This window comes from Physella acuta, unplaced genomic scaffold, assembly GCF_028476545.2.
Source record: "Physella acuta isolate Inbredline_101_S28 unplaced genomic scaffold, ASM2847654v3 ptg000457l, whole genome shotgun sequence".
NCBI classification, from domain to species: domain Eukaryota; kingdom Metazoa; phylum Mollusca; class Gastropoda; family Physidae; genus Physella; species Physella acuta.
The window spans coordinates 961,456-983,641 of record NW_026731976.1 but is presented as its reverse complement, the minus strand read 5'-3'; the positions used below and the strand labels follow the sequence as shown (position 1 = coordinate 983,641).

General features: G+C 37.4%; 1 protein-coding gene across 1 annotated transcript; it reads right to left on the bottom strand.

The window, feature by feature from the left end:
* Positions 1 to 67: 67 nt before the first annotated feature.
* Positions 68 to 21,207, bottom strand: LOC131943501 (uncharacterized). Its single transcript, XM_059303660.1, has 12 exons — positions 21,010 to 21,207; positions 19,770 to 19,864; positions 17,919 to 17,964; positions 16,607 to 16,642; positions 9,327 to 9,530; positions 6,865 to 6,916; positions 6,311 to 6,450; positions 5,991 to 6,131; positions 5,700 to 5,888; positions 4,570 to 4,735; positions 1,515 to 1,726; positions 68 to 210 (listed from the first exon to the last, which is right to left on the bottom strand). The coding sequence occupies exons 1-12, from the start codon at positions 21,095 to 21,097 to the stop codon at positions 68 to 70; spliced, it is 1,512 nt and encodes a 503-aa protein (XP_059159643.1). The 5' UTR covers positions 21,098 to 21,207.
* Between the last annotated feature and the right edge of the window lie 979 nt (positions 21,208 to 22,186).

Sequence of the window (22,186 nt, the reverse complement as noted above, 5' to 3'; positions counted from 1 at the left end):
ATGTAGCACCTTACATTAAATGTAGCACCTTACATGAAATGTGGCACCTTACATGAAATGTGGCATCTTACATGAAATGTGGCACCCAACTGAAAAAGTACGTACATGTTGATGTTCTCACACAGGTGCCGTCAAGAAGACACATACTGTCAACACATGAGTCTGGACACAGGTTTTCACACTCTAGGCCATAGAAGGGGGCAGCACAATCTAGGAGCAGAAATAAGTAGGGCATTGAGAAGGGGGTATGTGTCTAGGGGCAGAAATATGTAGGGCATTGAGAAGGGGGCAGCACAATCTAGGGGCAGAAATATGTAGGGCATTGAGAAGGGGGCAGCAGTCTAGGGGCAGAAATAAGTGGGGCATTGAGAAGGGGGCAGCACAATCTAGGGGCAGAAATATGTAGGGCATTGAGAAGGGGGCAGCAATCTAGGGGCAGAAATATGTAGGGCATTGAGAAGGGGTCAGCACAATCTAGGGGCAGAAACATGTAGGGCATTGAGAAGGGGGCAGCAATCTAGGGGCAGAAATATGTAGGGCTTTGAGAAGGGGGCAGCAATCTAGGGGCAGAAATATGTAGGGCATTGAGAAGGGGTCAGCACAATCTAGGGGCAGAAATATGTAGGGCTTTGAGAAGGGGGCAGCACAATCTAGGGGCAGAAATATGTAGGGCATTGAGAAGGGGTCAGCACAATCTAGGGGCAGAAATATGTAAGGCATTGAGAAGGGGGCAGCAGTCTAGGGGCAGAAATATGTAGGGCATTGAGAAGGGGGCAGCACAATCTAGGGGCAGAAATATGTAGGGCATTGAGAAGGGGTCAGCACAATCTAGGGGCAGAAATATGTAGGGCATTGAGAAGGGGGCAGCACAATCTAGGGGCAGAAATATGTAGGGCATTGAGAAGGGGGCAGCACAATCTAGGGGCAGAAATATGTAAGGCATTGAGAAGGGGGCAGCAGTCTAGGGGCAGAAATATGTAGGGCATTGAGAAGGGGGCAGCACAATCTAGGGGCAGAAATATGTAGGGCATTGAGAAGGGGGCAGCACAATCTAGGGGCAGAAATATGTAGGGCATTGAGAAGGGGGCAGCACAATCTAGGGGCAGAAATATGTAGGGCATTGAGAAGGGGGCAGCACAATCTAGGGGCAGAAATATGTAGGGCATTGAGAAGGGGGCAGCAATCTAGGGGCAGAAATATGTAGGGCATTGAGAAGGGGGCAGCACAATCTAGGGGCAGAAATATGTAGGGCATTGAGAAGGGGGCAGCACAATCTAGGGGCAGAAATATGTAGGGCATTGAGAAGAGGTCATACTATCTGTAGAAAAGGCTACAATGAGTGTGGGGCATTGAAGTATTGTAGAGACTACATGCAGACATTACAAATATCAAACACTACATGATGGAGAAAGTAAACTCTAACCTTAACTTACACAGAAATTACTTTTACAAACATCAAACACTACAAAAGGCATGATGGAGAAAGTAAACTCTAACCTTAACATATCACCAACCTCCATAAGCTTCAAACTCACAAATCTCTATAAAAGAAGTGTCTGTTTTGGTCAGGGTTAGGGTTATTATCACAATCTCATTTTCTGGTGATGGATTAAGAAGTTCAACAACCTGGCCCTCAACTTGTGATACATGTTGAAATCTGGCAACTGTTGCAAGTCGACTATTTTTTCCTTCCACATTAAAGCCTTTCATAAATTCATAGTCTGGTCTGTTGAGGCATACAGTAAATTCTGACCATTATGGTTAAATACTGATGTGGTTTCTATCCATATTGTATTGTCTAGTAAAGTGTAGGGTTAGGATTTTATCTTTCCATATTGTATTGTCTAGTAAAGTGTAGGGTTAGGATTTATCTTTCCATATTGTATTGTCTAGTAAAGTGTAAGGTTAGGATTTATCTTTCCAAATTGTATTATGCCTTACTTTAAAGTGTGGAGTTAGGCTTATCTTACCATATTGTATTATGCCTTACTTTAAAGTGTAGGGTTAGGATTTTATCTTTCCATATTGTATTATGCCTTACTTTAAAGTGTGGGGTTAGGCTTTTATCTTACCATATTGTATTATGCCTTACTTTAGAGTGTGGGGTTAGGCTTATCTTACCATATTGTATTATGCCTTACTTTAAAGTGTGGAGTTAGGCTTATCTTACCATATTTTATTATGCCTTACTTTAAAGTGTAGGGTTAGGATTTTATCTTTCCAAATTGTATTATGCCTTACTTTAAAGTGTGGAGTTAGGCTTATCTTACCATATTGTATTATGCCTTACTTTAAAGTGTAGGGTTAGGATTTTATCTTACCATATTGTATTATGCCTTACTTTAGAGTGTGGGGTTAGGCTTATCTTACCATATTGTATTATGCCTTACTTTAAAGTGTGGAGTTAGGCTTATCTTACCATATTTTATTATGCCTTACTTTAAAGTGTAGGGTTAGGATTTTATCTTTCCATATTGTATTATGCCTTACTTTAAAGTGTGGAGTTAGGCTTATCTTACCATATTGTATTATGCCTTACTTTAAAGTGTAGGGTTAGGATTTTATCTTTCCATATTGTATTATGCCTTACTTTAAAGTGTGGGGTTAGGCTTATCTTACCATATTTTATTATGCCTTACTTTAAAGTGTGGGGTTAGGATTTTATCTTTCCATATTATATTATGCCTTACTTTAAAGTGTGGGGTTAGGCTTATCTTACCATATTGTATTATGCCTTACTTTAAAGTGTAGGGTTAGGATTTTATCTTTCCATATTGTATTATGCCTTACTTTAAAGTGTGGGGTTAGGCTTATCTTACCATATTGTATTATGCCTTACTTTAAAGTGTAGGGTTAGGATTTTATCTTTCCATATTGTATTATGCCTTACTTTAAAGTGTGGGGTTAGGCTTATCTTACCATATTTTATTATGCCTTACTTTAAAGTGTGGGGTTAGGATTTTATCTTTCCATATTGTATTATGCCTTACTTTAAAATGTGGGGTTAGGCTTATCTTACCATATTGTATTATGCCTTACTTTAAAGTGTAGGGTTAGGATTTTATCTTTCCATATTATATTATGCCTTACTTTAAAGTGTGGGGTTAGGCTTATCTTACCATATTGTATTATGCCTTACTTTAAAGTGTAGGGTTAGGATTTTATCTTTCCATATTGTATTATGCCTTACTTTAAAGTGTGGGGTTAGGCTTATCTTACCATATTGTATTATGCCTTACTTTAAAGTGTAGGGTTAGGATTTTATCTTTCCATATTGTATTATGCCTTACTTTAAAGTGTGGGGTTAGGCTTATCTTACCATATTTTATTATGCCTTACTTTAAAGTGTAGGGTTAGGATTTTATCTTTCCATATTGTATTATGCCTTACTTTAAAGTGTGGGGTTAGGCTTATCTTACCATATTGTATTATGCCTTACTTTAAAGTGTAGGGTTAGGATTTTATCTTTCCATATTGTATTATGCCTTACTTTAAAGTGTGGGGTTAGGCTTTTATCTTACCATATTGTATTATGCCTTACTTTAGAGTGTGGGGTTAGGCTTATCTTACCATATTGTATTATGCCTTACTTTAAAGTGTAGGGTTAGGATTTTATCTTTCCATATTGTATTATGCCTTACTTTAAAGTGTGGAGTTAGGCTTATCTTACCATATTGTATTATGCCTTACTTTAAAGTGTAGGGTTAGGATTTTATCTTTCCATATTGTATTATGCCTTACTTTAAAGTGTGGGGTTAGGCTTATCTTACCATATTGTATTATGCCTTACTTTAAAGTGTAGGGTTAGGATTTTATCTTTCCATATTGTATTATGCCTTACTTTAAAGTGTGGGGTTAGGCTTATCTTACCATATTGTATTATGCCTTACTTTAAAGTGTGGGGTTAGGATTTTATCTTTCCATATTGTATTATGCCTTACTTTAAAGTGTGGGGTTAGGCTTATCTTACCATATTGTATTATGCCTTACTTTAAAGTGTAGGGTTAGGATTTTATCTTTCCATATTGTATTATGCCTTACTTTAAAGTGTGGGGTTAGGCTTATCTTACCATATTTTATTATGCCTTACTTTAAAGTGTGGGGTTAGGATTTTATCTTTCCATATTGTATTATGCCTTACTTTAAAATGTAGGGTTAGGCTTTATCTTTCCACTTGCAACATGTATACAACGCTGCACAGGTTTTGGGAAATATACACAATTTTGAATAAAATGTCTTTACACTATTATGGGCGCTGAAGAAAATGTACAAAACATTAACCTCAGCCCCAACCACTAACCCACACACAAACACAACTATAAACAGCAACATATCTCCATCCCTATATAATATTCATATCCCTATCTTTATCCTTAAACATGTTTCCCTATTTCTGCCCCTATCCCATTTCATTTTCCATATTGTTATCCTACCATTACCTACAGCATTCATTACCTTCTCTCTTCATCTAAATGAAAGGTGGGAGATAAAGGGTGGAAGGGGGGGAGGTTGTGCCCTACTGCAGAGTTCTTGTGTAATTGTGTAGCCAACCAACCTAGATTGTCCTACCTCTTTGACCGATGTACCACGATGCTATAAATGTAATAGAGCTTCATTAAATGGACAGTCCAAGTGTGGACCTGCTCTCCACTTTGTGTAGTTATACAGTTCATCAGGAGGCCATCCACTGCCTGATCTGTTTCTTTAGAGCTTTTCATTAAAGCAACATTTCTGCCTGAAATTGTAAACAAACTAGATAATAGCTTATTTAGACAAGGCTAAACATCACAAACTAGATAAATCCATAGCTAATTTACACAATGCTAAACTCCACAAACTAGATAAAGCTAATTTAGACAAGGCTAAACATCACAAACTAGATAGAGCTAATTTAGATACAGCTGCTTCAGATGCAGTTAAAGTGTTAGTAATAAACAAAAACAGATGAAGCAGAGGCATAGCGAGGGTGGGGCTGTGGTGCAGAATGCACCGGGTTACACCATTTGGGGGGAGAGGGGGTGATACCAAGGCAAATAGTTGCAAAATTTACAGAAGAGAATTGCTTTTATGTCATGTCAATTAATAATTAATAAAATTTAAATGGCCTTTAAATAACAAATCAACAATTATTACATGAGGTGAGGGTGACACTGACACCATGATATGAACGTGCTAACTATAGAGAAAACAATGCTACATTCAACTATATTATTAACAGGCTGTAGATAAACATCATTACTATTACGTCTGAATTGATTAAAGCTTATAAACACACATGTACGCATATGTAGCGTATATTTAAATTATAGGCCTATGTAGGCCGATACAAACACACAATCATATATATATATATATTTATACTTTGTTTGTTAGGGGTGGGGGGTGACACCACGAATTGCCGCACCAGGTGACACCTGACCTAGCAACGCCACTGAGATGAAGTTTAACTACTGATAAACTAAATCAGACAACGCTAAAGTGTATTTATTGATAAACTCAATCGGCTTTTGATAAACCTTGATACTATAGTAAAAAAAAATAACTTATTAATTTTTATCATTTAACAGAACAAGTTTAAAAACATACTTTGTATGCACATTAGATGATAAATTTGTTGTGTAAATAACTGTTGTTAGCCACAGATGTTTCAATATTTGAACACAACGTTCTGACCTCCCACTAACCCTAATGAGCCGTACCTTTATTTAAGTAAATAGAGCAGATTTCCTTCCCTTCAAGACTAGTTAACTCCAGCATATCAATGACCAGAATCTGCAGGCCACACGATATGTCGACAGTCAGAGCATTGACATAGGTCTGTGTCTGCTGGGAACAATGCACTTGTGTATGGTTGTGCCAGAGCTTCAATTTTATGTCTCTCAGCTCAGCTGGGAATGGAGGAGTTTAAACATACTAATGTTTGTAGTTAAGAACTGAAAATAAAAATTAACTTAGCCAAAGATCACACAGCTAGATAAAACCGAGCTTACAACTTTTTTTGAGAACAACTCGTATCCATGAAAAATTGTACTTTCTGCCTAGGTTAATTATTAAAGGCGTGATGGTCTCTGTGCAGGTGGCATCATTGTTGTCCATGTAGGCCACAGCTGTCACCTCAGGCAGAATGTCTCCTGTAGGCCATATTTTAGACAGGTGATAATTAAAGGTAACTAGAATCATGTCTCATATGTTTGTTTCTTTACACAAATCTATCAACAACACAAATACTCCTTTAACATAAATACAGTACATTGTCTCCATGGCTACATTATCTGCATGTCAAAGGTCACAACTTGACACAAAAACTTACTATACTGACAGGCAGGCCCAAACCAGAATTCTTGGCACAGTCCTTGGCAGTTTCCTGTGTCATCACAGGCTCCATAGAGACAGTGGCACATAATTCTCATTGAACTTACCACCCAGTAACTATCTGAAACACCAGTATACCTATAGAGACAGTGGCACATAATTCTCATTGAACTTACCACCCAGTAACTATCTGAAACACCAGTATACCTATAGAGACAGTGGCACATAATTCTCATTGAACTTACCACCCAGTAACTATCTGAAACACCAGTATACCTATAGAGACAGTGGCACATAATTCTCATTGAACTTACCACCCAGTAACTATCTGAAACACCAGTATACCTATAGAGACAGTGGCACATAATTCTCATTGAGCTTACCACCCAGTAACTATCTGAAACACCAGTATACCTATAGAGACAGTGGCACATAATTCTCATTGAACTTACCACCCAGTAACTATCTGAAACACCAGTATACCTATAGAGACAGTGGAACATAATTCTCATTGAACTTACCACCCAGTAACTATCTGAAACACCAGTATACCTATAGAGACAGTGGCACATAATTCTCATTGAACTTACCACCCAGTAACTATCTGAAACACCAGTATACCTATAGAGACAGTGGCACATAAGTCTCATTGAGCTATCTAGACATACCAACCCACTGGTGCCTCACCTACATACAAACACACCAACCCACTGGTGCCTCACCTACATACAAACACAACAACCCACTGGTGCCTCACCTACACACCAACCCACTGGTGCCTCACCTACATACAAACACATCAACCCACTGGTGCCTCACCTACAAACACACCAACCCACTGGTGCCTCACCTACATACACACCAACCCACTGGTGCCTCACCTACATACAAACACAACCACCCACTGGTGCCTCACCTACATACAAACACACCAACCCACTGGTGCCTCACCTACATACAAACACAACCACCCACTGGTGCCTCACCTACACACCAACCCACTGGTGCCTCACCTACATACAAACACAACCACCCACTGGTGCCTCACCTACATACAAACACACCAACCCACTGGTGCCTCACCTACATACAAACACACCAACCCACTGGTGCCTCACCTACACACAAACACACCAACCCACTGGTGCCTCACCTACATACAAACACACCAACCCACTGGTGCCTCACCTACATACAAACACACCAACCCACTGGTGCCTCACCTACAAACACACCAACCCACTGGTGCCTCACCTACATACAAACACACCAACCCACTGGTGCCTCACCTACATACAAACACACCAACCCACTGGTGCCTCACCTACATACAAACACACCAACCCACTGGTGCCTCACCTACACATCAACCCACTGGTGCCTCACCTACACACCAACCCACTGGTGCCTCACCTACATACAAACACACCAACCCACTGGTGCCTCACCTACACATCAACCCACTGGTGCCTCACCTATACACCAACCCACTGGTGCCTCACCTACATACAAACCCAGTGGTGCCTCACCTACATACAAACACACCAACCCACTGGTGACTCACCTACATACAAACACACCAACCCACTGGTGCCTCACCTACATACAAACACACCAACCCACTGGTGCCTCACCTACATACAAACATACCAACCCACTGGTGCCTCACCTACATACAAACACACCAACCCACTGGTGCCTCACCTACATACAAACACATCAACCCACTGGTGCCTCACCTACAAACACACCAACCCACTGGTGCCTCACCTACATACAAACACACCAACCCACTGGTGCCTCACCTACATACAAACACACCAACCCACTGGTGACTCACCTACATACAAACACACCAACCCACTGGTGCCTCACCTACACATCAACCCACTGGTGCCTCACCTACACACCAACCCACTGGTGCCTCACCTACATACAAACACACCACCCACTGGTGCCTCACCTACATACAAACCCAGTGGTGCCTCACCTACATACAAACACACCAACCCACTGGTGACTCACCTACATACAAACACACCAACCCACTGGTGCCTCACCTACATACAAACACACCAACCCACTGGTGCCTCACCTACATACAAACATACCAACCCACTGGTGCCTCACCTACATACAAACACACCAACCCACTGGTGCCTCACCTACATACAAACACACCAACCCACTGGTGCCTCACCTACATACAAACACACCAACCCACTGGTGCCTCACCTACATACAAACACACCAACCCACTGGTGCCTCACCTACACACCAACCCACTGGTGCCTCACCTACATACAAACACACCAACCCACTGGTGCCTCACCTACATACAAACACACCAACCCACTGGTGCCTCACCTACACACCAACCCACTGGTGCCTCACCTACATACAAACACACCAACCCACTGGTGCCTCACCTACACACCAACCCACTGGTGCCTCACCTACATACAAACACAACCACCCACTGGTGCCTCACCTACATACAAACACACCAACCCACTGGTGCCTCACCTACATACAAACACACCAACCCACTGGTGCCTCACCTACACATCAACCCACTGGTGCCTCACCTACATACAAACACAACAACCCACTGGTGACTCACCTACACATCAACCCACTGGTGCCTCACCTACACATCAACCCACTGGTGCCTCACCTACATACAAACACAACAACCCACTGGTGCCTCACCTACATACAAACATACCAACCCACTGGTGCCTCACCTACATACAAACACACCAACCCACTGGTGCCTCACCTACATACAAACACACCAACCCACTGGTGCCTCACCTACAAACACACCAACCCACTGGTGCCTCACCTACACACCAACCCACTGGTGCCTCACCTACACACAAACACAACCACCCACTGTGGTTAGATACATTAACCTACACACAAACACACCAACTCACTTGTGATTCAACTACACACAAACACGCCCACTAACTGTGATGCTACAAACCCAGAGTTTGAAACATACTCACTTGTAAACATACACAAAAAAATGTTTTCATTGGTACAAGGCTGGTCTTCCACAATCATGTCACGAGAGCCCACCAAGCAAGCATCAAAGTTGTTTGGCTCATCTCTACTCATAAAAGTTAAGAAAACAGGCTGACCATTGTCCACCCAGGCATACATGCCATTGTCACTTATTTCATGTCCACCAAGCCAAAACTTGAGGTTCTCTAGAAATAAACAGGAAACCAAATCACTTATCTTAGGTCTTCTTTGACAGTGATGCCATATCTCTTATCTTAGGTCTTCTTTGACAGTGATGCCATATCTCTTATCTTAGGTCTTCTTTGACAGTGATGCCATATCTCTTATCTTAGGTCTTCTTTGACAGTGATGCCATATCTCTTATCTTAGGTCTTCTTTGACAGTGATGCCATATCTCTTATCTTAGGTCTTTTTTGACAGTGATACCATATCTCTTATCTTAGGTCTTCTTTGACAGTGATGCCATATCTCTTATCTTAGGTCTTCTTTGAAAGTGATGCCATATCTCTTATCTTAGGTCTTTTTTGACAGTGATACCATATCTCTTATCTTAGGTCTTCTTTGACAGTGATACCATATCTCTTATCTTAGGTCTTCTTTGACAGTGATGCCATATCTCTTATCTTAGGTCTTCTTTGACAGTGATGCACAGGGGGCGACCTACACTGCCAGAGCTAGTTATCACCCCCCCCCCCCTGCATATAGAACAATAGCAAAATTGAACAATATATAAGATATTTTAAATTGATAGTTATCTTATTTTCATTTACTTTATCCTGATATAAACATGAAACACCCAATTCTATTTGCATTTTAATATTGTGCTATTCCTCACTAACTTGTATTTGTATTTTAATATTGTGCTATTCCTCACTAACTTGTATTTGTATTTTAATATTGCGCTATTCCTCACTAACTTGTATTTGTATTTTAATATTGTGCTATTCCTCACTAACTTGTATTTGTATTTTAATATTGTGCTATTCCTCACTAACTTGTATTTGTATTTTAATATTTTCCATTCCTCACTAACTTGTATTTGTATTTTAATATTGTGCTATTCCTCACTAACTTGTATTTGTATTTTAATATTGTGCTATTCCTCACTAACTTGTATTTGTATTTTAATATTGTGCTATTCCTCACTAACTTGTATTTGTATTTTAATATTTTCCATTCCTCACTAACTTGTATTTGTATTTTAATATTGTGCTATTCCTCACTAACTTGTATTTGTATTTTAATATTTTCCATTCCTCACTAACTTGTATTTGTATTTTAATATTGTGCTATTCCTCACTAACTTGTATTTGTATTTTAATATTGTGCTATTCCTCACTAACTTGTATTTGTATTTTAATATTTTCCATTCCTCACTAACTTGTATTTGTATTTTAATATTGTGCTATTCCTCACTAACTTGTATTTGTATTTTAATATTTTCCATTCCTCACTAACTTGTATTTGTATTTTAATATTGTGCTATTCCTCACTAACTTGTATTTGTATTTTAACGAGCCGGCCCGCGGCATAACATATGCCGCTATTTAGTTGTTTCTAATTTTCAATAATTCATAATTTGTGAATTCGACAGTACCAACGCTGACACTGAAAATATTTCTTTAAAACACTATAAGTAGCTCGTTAAGGACCATAACCCCCCCCCCCCTTCCTTCCCTCCCCCCCCCCCCCCCCCCCCCACGTTTAAAATCGTTGGCTCTGCTTGTAAACATTTAGAGTGAACACAGCTCACTAAAACCATGTAGGGGTGGGGAGGTAGGGAGAGCGTTTGCAGCTTGTTTTCTAACGGCTCGAAGAAGAGAATTATATATATAGATATTGTGCTATTCCTCACTAACTTGTATTTGTATTTTAATATTTTCCATTCCTCACTAACTTGTATTTGTATTTTAATATTGTGCTATTCCTCACTAACTTGTATTTGTATTTTAATATTTTCCATTCCTCACTAACTTGTATTTGTATTTTAATATTGTGCTATTCCTCACTAACTTGTATTTGTATTTTAATATTGTGCTATTCCTCACTAACTTGTATTTGTATTTTAATATTTTCCATTCCTCACTAACTTGTATTTGTATTTTAATATTGTGCTATTCCTCACTAACTTGTATTTGTATTTTAATATTTTCCATTCCTCACTAACTTGTATTTGTATTTTAATATTGTGCTTTTCCTCACTAACTTGTATTTGTATTTTAATATTGTGCTTTTCCTCACTAACTTGTATTTGAATATTTTCTATTCCTCACCCTTGGAGATCAGCCCTTTAAAGGATAACAATGTATTAGACTATGTAAATTTGTGTGGATGAATGTACCATTAGTACCAATGTATTAGACTATGTAAATTTGTGTGGATGAATGTACCATTAGTACCAATGTATTAGACTATGTAAATTTGTGGGATGAATGTACCATTAGTAACAATGTATTAGACTATGTAAATTTGTGTGGATGAATGTACCATTAGTACCAATGTATTAGACTATGTAAATTTGTGTGGATGAATGTACCATTAGTAACAATGTATTAGACTGTAAATTTGTGTGGATGAATGTACCATTAGTAACAATGTATTAGACTATGTAAATTTGTGTGGATGAATGTACCATTAGTACCAATGTATTAGACTATGTAAATTTGTGTGGATGAATGTACCATTAGTACCAATGTATTAGACTGTAAATGTGTGGATGAATGTACCATTAGTAACAATGTATTAGACTGTAAATTTGTGTGGATGAATGTACCATTAGTAACAATGTATTAGACTATGTAAATGTGTGTGGATGAATGTACCATTAGTAACAATGTATTAGACTGTAAATTTGTGTGGATGAATGTACCATTAGTAACAATGTATTAGACTATGTAAATTTGTGTGGATGAATGTACCATTAGTACCAATGTATTAGACTATGTAAATTTGTGTGGATGAATGTACCATTAGTACCAATGTATTAGACTGTAAATGTGTGGATGAATGTACCATTAGTAACAATGTATTAGACTATGTAAATGTGTGTGGATGAATGTACCATTAGTAACAATGTATTAGACTATGTAAATTTGTGTGGATGAATGTACCATTAGTACCAATGTATTAGACTATGTAAATTTGTGTGGATGAATGTACCATTAGTACCAATGTATTAGACTGTAAATTTGTGTGGATGAATGTACCATTAGTAACAATGTATTAGACTATGTAAATTTGTGGGGATGAATGTACCATTAGTAACAATGTATTAGACTGTAAATTTGTGTGGATGAATGTACCATTAGTAACAATGTATTAGACTATGTAAATTTGTGGGGATGAATGTACCATTAGTAACAATGTATTAGACTATGTAAATTTGTGGGGATGAATGTACCATTAGTACCAATGTATTAGACTATGTAAATTTGTGGGGATGAATGTACCATTAGTACCAATGTATTAGACTATGTAAATTTGTGGGGATGAATGTACCATTAGTACCAATGTATTAGACTATGTAAATGTGTGTGGATGAATGTACCATTAGTAACAATGTATTAGACTGTAAATTTGTGTGGATGAATGTACCATTAGCACCAATGTATTAGACTGTAAATTTGTGGGGATGAATGTACCATTAGTACCAATGTATTAGACTATGTAAATTTGTGGGGATGAATGTACCATTAGTACCAATGTATTAGACTGTAAATGTGTGTGGATGAATGTACCATTAGTAACAATGTATTAGACTATGTAAATTTGTGTGGATGAATGTACCATTAGTACCAATGTATTAGACTATGTAAATTTGTGTGGATGAATGTACCATTAGTACCAATGTATTAGACTGTAAATTTGTGGGATGAATGTACCATTAGTAACAATGTATTAGACTATGTAAATTTGTGGGGATGAATGTACCATTAGTAACAATGTATTAGACTGTAAATTTGTGGGGATGAATGTACCATTAGTAACAATGTATTAGACTATGTAAATGTGTGTGGATGAATGTACCATTAGTAACAATGTATTAGACTATGTAAATTTGTGGGGATGAATGTACCATTAGTACCAATGTATTAGACTGTAAATTTGTGGGGATGAATGTACCATTAGTAACAATGTATTAGACTGTAAATTTGTGGGGATGAATGTACCATTAGTACCAATGTATTAGACTATGTAAATTTGTGGGGATGAATGTACCATTAGTACCAATGTATTAGACTATGTAAATTTGTGGGGATGAATGTACCATTAGTAACAATGTATTAGACTATGTAAATTTGTGGGGATGAATGTACCATTAGTACCAATGTATTAGACTATGTAAATTTGTGGGGATGAATGTACCATTAGTAACAATGTATTAGACTATGTAAATTTGTGGGGATGAATGTACCATTAGTAACAATGTATTAGACTATGTAAATTTGTGGGGATGAATGTACCATTAGTACCAATGTATTAGACTATGTAAATTTGTGGGGATGAATGTACCATTAGTACCAATGTATTAGACTATGTAAATTTGTGTGGATGAATGTACCATTAGTAACAATGTATTAGACTATGTAAATGTGTGTGGATGAATGTACCATTAGTAACAATGTATTAGACTATGTAAATTTGTGGGGATGAATGTACCATTAGTAACAATGTATTAGACTATGTAAATTTGTGGGGATGAATGTACCATTAGTAACCATGTATTAGACTATGTAAATTTGTGGGGATGAATGTACCATTAGTACCAATGTATTAGACTATGTAAATGTGTGTGGATGAATGTACCATTAGTAACAATGTATTAGACTATGTAAATTTGTGGGGATGAATGTACCATTAGTACCAATGTATTAGACTGTAAATTTGTGGGGATGAATGTACCATTAGTAACAATGTATTAGACTGTAAATTTGTGGGGATGAATGTACCATTAGTACCAATGTATTAGACTATGTAAATTTGTGGGGATGAATGTACCATTAGTACCAATGTATTAGACTATGTAAATTTGTGGGGATGAATGTACCATTAGTAACAATGTATTAGACTATGTAAATTTGTGGGGATGAATGTACCATTAGTACCAATGTATTAGACTATGTAAATTTGTGGGGATGAATGTACCATTAGTAACAATGTATTAGACTATGTAAATTTGTGGGGATGAATGTACCATTAGTAACAATGTATTAGACTATGTAAATTTGTGGGGATGAATGTACCATTAGTACCAATGTATTAGACTATGTAAATTTGTGGGGATGAATGTACCATTAGTACCAATGTATTAGACTATGTAAATTTGTGTGGATGAATGTACCATTAGTAACAATGTATTAGACTATGTAAATGTGTGTGGATGAATGTACCATTAGTACCAATGTATTAGACTGTAAATTTGTGGGATGAATGTACCATTAGTAACAATGTATTAGACTATGTAAATTTGTGGGGATGAATGTACCATTAGTACCAATGTATTAGACTATGTAAATGTGTGTGGATGAATGTACCATTAGTAACAATGTATTAGACTATGTAAATTTGTGGGGATGAATGTACCATTAGTACCAATGTATTAGACTGTAAATTTGTGGGGATGAATGTACCATTAGTAACAATGTATTAGACTGTAAATTTGTGGGGATGAATGTACCATTAGTACCAATGTATTAGACTATGTAAATTTGTGGGGATGAATGTACCATTAGTACCAATGTATTAGACTATGTAAATTTGTGGGGATGAATGTACCATTAGTAACAATGTATTAGACTATGTAAATTTGTGGGGATGAATGTACCATTAGTACCAATGTATTAGACTATGTAAATTTGTGGGGATGAATGTACCATTAGTAACAATGTATTAGACTATGTAAATTTGTGGGGATGAATGTACCATTAGTAACAATGTATTAGACTATGTAAATTTGTGGGGATGAATGTACCATTAGTACCAATGTATTAGACTATGTAAATTTGTGGGGATGAATGTACCATTAGTACCAATGTATTAGACTATGTAAATTTGTGTGGATGAATGTACCATTAGTAACAATGTATTAGACTATGTAAATGTGTGTGGATGAATGTACCATTAGTAACAATGTATTAGACTATGTAAATTTGTGGGGATGAATGTACCATTAGTAACAATGTATTAGACTATGTAAATTTGTGGGGATGAATGTACCATTAGTAACCATGTATTAGACTATGTAAATTTGTGGGGATGAATGTACCATTAGTAACAATGTATTAGACTATGTAAATGTGTGTGGATGAATGTACCATTAGTAACAATGTATTAGACTGTAAATGTGTGGATGAATGTACCATTAGTAACAATGTATTAGACTATGTAAATTTGTGGGGATGAATGTACCATTAGTAACAATGTATTAGACTATGTAAATGTGTGTGGATGAATGTACCATTAGTAACAATGTATTAGACTGTAAATGTGTGTGGATGAATGTACCATTAGTAACAATGTATTAGACTATGTAAATTTGTGGGGATGAATGTACCATTAGTAACAATGTATTAGACTGTAAATGTGTGTGGATGAATGTACCATTAGTAACAATGTATTAGACTATGTAAATTTGTGTGGATGAATGTACCATTAGTACCAATGTATTAGACTATGTAAATTTGTGGGGATGAATGTACCATTAGTACCAATGTATTAGACTGTAAATGTGTGTGGATGAATGTACCATTAGTAACAATGTATTAGACTATGTAAATTTGTGGGGATGAATGTACCATTAGCACCAATGTTTTCAATCAAGCTCCACCCACCCTCACCCTGTAACCAAAAGTTCTTACTCATGAGTTGATTGGCCATTGACTTCAACAAGCCTACATAACATAATTGCATCAGAGCAATGATGTGTTATCATCAAGGTCAATCCTGGACAAGCTTTATGGCTACATTTTGCATGTAGGATCATGGAGTTTCAAATGATGTTCATCTGGTCATCATGTTAAAGTGTGGACATTGATATGGACCTTCCTCCCCATACATGATCACAGCAGTAGAGACAGGATGCTCTCACCTGTAATAAGCTGACCCAGAGTTCTCAAGGTAGCAACTGACTCAATCCTGGCTCTCACCTGTAATAAGCTGACCCAGAGTTCTCAAGGTAGCATCTGACCCAATCCTGGCTCTCACCTGTAATAAGCTGACCCAGAGTTCTCAAGGTAGCAACTGACCCAATCCGGGCTCTCACCTGTAATAAGCTGACCCAGAGTTCTCAAGGTAGCATCTGACCCAATCCGGGCTCTCACCTGTAATAAGCTGACCCAGAGTTCTCAAGGTAGCAACTGACTCAATCCGGGCTCTCACCTGTAATAAGCTGACCCAGAGTTCTCAAGGTAGCAACTGACTCAATCCTGGCTCTCACCTGTAATAAGCTGACCCAGAGTTCTCAAGGTAGCAACTAACCCAATCCTGGCTCTCACCTGTAATAAGCTGACCCAGAGTTCTCAAGGTAGCAACTGACTCAATCCGGGCTCTCACCTGTAATAAGCTGACCCAGAGTTCTCAAGGTAGCAACTGACTCAATCCTGGCTCTCACCTGTAATAAGCTGACCCAAAGTTCTCAAGGTAGCAACTGACCCAATCCTGGCTCTCACCTGTAATAAGCTGACCCAGAGTTCTCAAGGTAGCATCTGACCCAATCCTGGCTCTCACCTGTGATAAGCTGACCCAGAGTTCTCAAGGTAGCATCTGACCCAATCCTGGATCTCACCTGTAATAAGCTGACCCAGAGTTCTCAAGGTAGCAACTGACCCAATCCTGGCTCTCACCTGTAATAAGCTGACCCAGAGTTCTCAAGGTAGCAACTGACTCAATCCTGGCTCTCACCTGTAATAAGCTGACCCAGAGTTCTCAAGGTAGCAACTGACCCAATCCTGGCTCTCACCTGTAATAAGCTGACCCAGAGTTCTCAAGGTAGCAACTGACCCAATCCTGGCTCTCACCTGTAATAAGCTGACCCAGAGTTCTCAAGGTAGCAACTGACTCAATCCTGGCTCTCACCTGTAATAAGCTGACCCAGAGTTCTCAAGGTAGCAACTGACCCAATCCTGGCTCTCACCTGTAATAAGCTGACCCAGAGTTCTCAAGGTAGCATCTGACCCAATCCTGGCTCTCACCTGTGATAAGCTGACCCAGAGTTCTCAAGGTAGCATCTGACCCAATCCTGGATCTCACCTGTAATAAGCTGACCCAGAGTTCTCAAGGTAGCAACTGACCCAATCCTGGCTCTCACCTGTAATAAGCTGACCCAGAGTTCTCAAGGTAGCATCTGACCCAATCCTGGCTCTCACCTGTAATAAGCTGACCCAGAGTTCTCAAGGTAGCAACTGACCCAATCCTGGCTCTCACCTGTAATAAGCTGACCCAGAGTTCTCAAGGTAGCAACTGACCCAATCCTGGCTCTCACCTGTAATAAGCTGACCCAGAGTTCTCAAGGTAGCATCTGACCCAATCCTGGCTCTCACCTGTGATAAGCTGACCCAGAGTTCTCAAGGTAGCACCTGACTCAATCCTGGCCAAGTGCATAGAGTTAGAATTACACCATTCCTGTAGGGAAGAGATAACATAAAGCTACACCATACCTTTAGGGAACAAAACAAAAGTCATATACATATTTAATTAACTACCTGCAACCTCCGACTATGCTTTGTTGACTAAATAAATTCAGGCCAGTTCCCTGCTGCCCAGGCAGGGTACGATTTGACACCCCGACTCCCCATGAGCACTATGGCATCTATCTTTATTGTAAAGAGTGCCATACACTATCGATACAGTGGACTGCTTTGATCCTAGACAAAATCAAATAAGGCGCAATCCCCAGTGCCTCAGTGGTCAGGTGACCTGCAGCCTCTCAGATACTAAGTGAGCACTGTCGCGCCCACATTTGTCGCCTCACCATTAAAGGGGTGGTTAACCTACACTCAAGGCTTTCATACAGCATGCCCTGAGGCATTTAGGGGGGGGGGGGGAGAGAGGAGGTCATGCATCTCAAAAAACATGATTGGTAATGAATTGGTGAAATCCTCTTAAAATATTGTGTCAGCTTTTCCGCGGAGACCACAGCAGCGTGTGGGATGGGTACTCTAGTTGGATATAAAAACTGAAACTAAAGTTTAAAAGAATTAGGCCATAACAGCTTGCTAGGACTAAAAGTAACAAAGACAGGGATCTGTAAAATCTTGCTTTGAAGCCCAAAAGGTAAACTATAATAATAAGACTATCTAATATATAGTACAGGGTTTAAGCTTCCTAATACTTAATATAATAAAGCAATATTTTTACCAATAGAAATTTAAATTCAAGTGAATTTGCTTTACACACATTAAAAAATGTATTATTATTTTTAAAACAATAAGAAATATATACCAAATATAAATAAATATAATAAAGTATGATAATATAGTAATAAGTATACTAAATCTTAATTTTAACAAAAAACAGTATTTGAGAAGACATTTATTTTTCTAAGAAAGAAAAAGTTTAGAAAATCTGATATAATTACAAATGCAGTATTGGGGGGGGGGGGGGGGGGTGAAGTCCTTTCTTGTTCTTTCAGCAAGTCTACAACAAGATTAATGCTGAATGTTCACTTTAGATTTGTCTCCTATATCTACTTAATGCTAATGTCTTACTGTGTAGAGAATCTAACAATTAAACACTTCATTTTAAACCTGACAAATAACTTATATTTACACACCAAATTGTGTGTAGCCACAATGGCCTCAATTGTCTTCAGATTTACCCATTTGTTGTCATACAGATCATTTACAAAAACTGAAGCTTCAATGGAATTTTAACTCAATACTTGATACCTCATACTTAAAAATTCTTTAAAACAAGTTAAAACTTGAACTATACTACAACAGGCTACAATTTAAAAATATAATTTCATGAGCAAATATATTATACGAGCTGACTTGCAGCGTATCATACGCCGCTATTTAGTTGTTTTATTTTCTACTTTTAAGTAATTCATAATTTGTGAATTCGACAGTACCGATGCTGCCACGGAAAATATTTGCTTTAAAACACTATCAGTAGGTCGTTAAGGACGATAACCCCCCCCTCCTTTCCCCCAACCCCTACCCTACACCCCCCCCCTTGTGAAAGCAGCCTCCTCTTAGTTACCTCCCTAAGTTTAAAATCGTTTCAAACTAAATTATTGGCCCCTAACAGCCATCACTAAACCTGGCTCTATGATTGTAAACATTTAGTATGAACCACAGCTCACCAGACCATGTTGGGGTGGTAGGGATATGCCTAGAGAGGAAAAGACGGGGCTGCTAGGCGCGCTTACAGCTTGGTGTTTTCTATGGTCTCCATGAAGAGAATTATATATATAGATGGGTTACCTTTGCTTTCTTCCATCTCAGCTTTTCTTTAAAGACAATATAGCAAATATCATCCAACAGCATACCAGAGTAAAATGAACAATTCAGCCCCACATCTGAAATATTTGGTTCAAATAGTCATGTTGAATGTTAGCCACATCTGAAATATTTGGTTCAAATAGTCATGTTGAATGTTAGCCACATCTGAAATATTTGGTTCAAATAGTCATGTTGAATGTTAGCCACATCTGAAATATTTGAAGGAGATGGTTCAAATAGTCATGCTGAATGTTAGCCACATCTGAAATATTTGGTTCAAATAGTCATGTTGAATGTTAGCCACATCTGAAATATTTGGTTCAAATAGTCATGTTGAATGTTAGCCACATCTGAAATATTTGGTTCAAATAGTCATGTTGAATGTTAGCCACATCTGAAATATTTGAAGGAGATGGTTCAAATAGTCATGTTGAATGTTAGCCACATCTGAAATATTTGAAGGAGATGGTTCAAATAGTCATGTTGAATGTTAGCCACATCTGAAATATTTGGTTCAAATAGTCATGTTGAATGTTAGCCACATCTGAAATATTTGGTTCAAATAGTCATGTTGAATGTTAGCCACATCTGAAATATTTGGTTCAAATAGTCATGTTGAATGTTAGCCACATCTGAAATATTTGGTTCAAATAGTCATGTTGAATGTTAGCCACATCTGAAATATTTGGTTCAAATAGTCATGCTGAATGTTAGCCACATCTGAAATATTTGAAGGAGATGGTTCAAATAGTAATGTTGAATGTTAGCCACATCTGAAATATTTGATTCAAATAGTCATGTTGAATGTTAGCCACATCTGAAATATTTGAAGGAGATGGTTCAAATAGTCATGTTGAATGTTAGCCACATCTGAAATATTTGAAGGAGATGGTTCAAATAGTCATGTTGAATGTTAGCCACATCTGAAATATTTGGTTCAAATAGTCATGTTGAATGTTAGCCACATCTGAAATATTTGGTTCAAATAGTCATGTTGAATGTTAGCCACATCTGAAATATTTGGTTCAAATAGTCATGTTGAATGTTAGCCACATCTGAAATATTTGAGGGAGATGGTTCAAATAGTCATGTTGAATGTCAGCCACATCTGAAATATTTGAGGGGGATTTGAGCAGAATCCCCCTCCCAAACACACACACACCTAAGCAAAGTAAACGCACAAAGTGTCAGGTAGTAGACCACAGCATACTTTGACACCTACTTGTTGACAAAGAATTGACAAAGGCATGCAGCAGCTGTAAGACTAGCAGCTGCAGGAGCTGGGAACTTTGGGACAATATCCTGGTCATGGTGGCAAGCTGGTCATGGTGGCAAGCTGGTCATGGTGGATGATTTGCTGACCATTCTGGTCCTTGGATCCTGTCACACTTGGACAGCCAACCTTATGTCACCACATGGTGTGTTTCTATATGAATAAATAAAAACATTGTGGTATGGTGTATCTATATGAATAAATAAAAACATTATGGTATGGTGTATCTATATGAATAAATAAAAACATTATGGTATGGTGTATCTATATGAATAAATAAAAACATTATGGTATGGTGTATCTATATGAATAAATAAAAACATTATGGTATGGTGTATCTATATGAATAAATAAATCATCAGTTTAAAAAAACATTATGGTTTGGTGTATCTATATGAATAAATAAAAACATTATGGTATGGTGTATCTATATGAATAAATAAAAACATTATGGTATGGTGTATCTATATGAATAAATAAAAACATTATGGTATGGTGTATCTATATGAATAAATAAATCATCAGTTTAAAAAAACATTATGGTATGGTGTATCTATATGAATAAATAAAAACATTATGGTATGGTGTATCTATATAAATAAATAAATCATCAGTTTAAAAAAACATTATGGTATGGTGTATCTATATGAATAAATAAAAACATTATGGTATGGTGTATCTATATAAATAAATAAATCATCAGTTTAAAAAAACATTATGGTATGGTGTATCTATATGAATAAATAAATCATCAGTTTAAAAAAACATTATGGTATGGTGTATCTATATGAATAAATAAAAACATTATGGTATGGTGTATCTATATGAATAAATAAAAACATTATGGTATGGTGTATCTATCTGAATAAATAAAAACATTGTGGTATGGTGTATCTATATGAATAAATAAAAACATTATGGTATGGTGTATCTATATGAATAAATAAAAACATTATGGTATGGTGTATCTATATGAATAAATAAAAACATTATGGTATGGTGTATCTATATGAATAAATAAAAACATTATGGTATGGTGTATCTATATGAATAAATAAAAACATTATGGTATGGTGTATCTATATAAATAAATAAAAACATTATGGTATGGTGTATCTATATGAAT

What these genes read in the sequence shown, in the direction of transcription:
- LOC131943501 (XM_059303660.1), bottom strand. Translation starts at nt 21,097, where the DNA reads ATGACCAGGATATTGTCCCAAAGTTCCCAGCTCCTGCAGCTGCTAGTC. An exon ending in TCTGGGTCAGCTTATTACAG is followed by an intron (nt 9,531 to 16,606) that starts GTGAGAGCCCGG and finishes GTTTATTTCTAG; the next exon opens with AGAACCTCAAGTTTTGGCTT. An exon ending in TGAGTTTGAAGCTTATGGAG is followed by an intron (nt 211 to 1,514) that starts GTTGGTGATATG and finishes TTCTGCTCCTAG; the next exon opens with ATTGTGCTGCCCCCTTCTAT.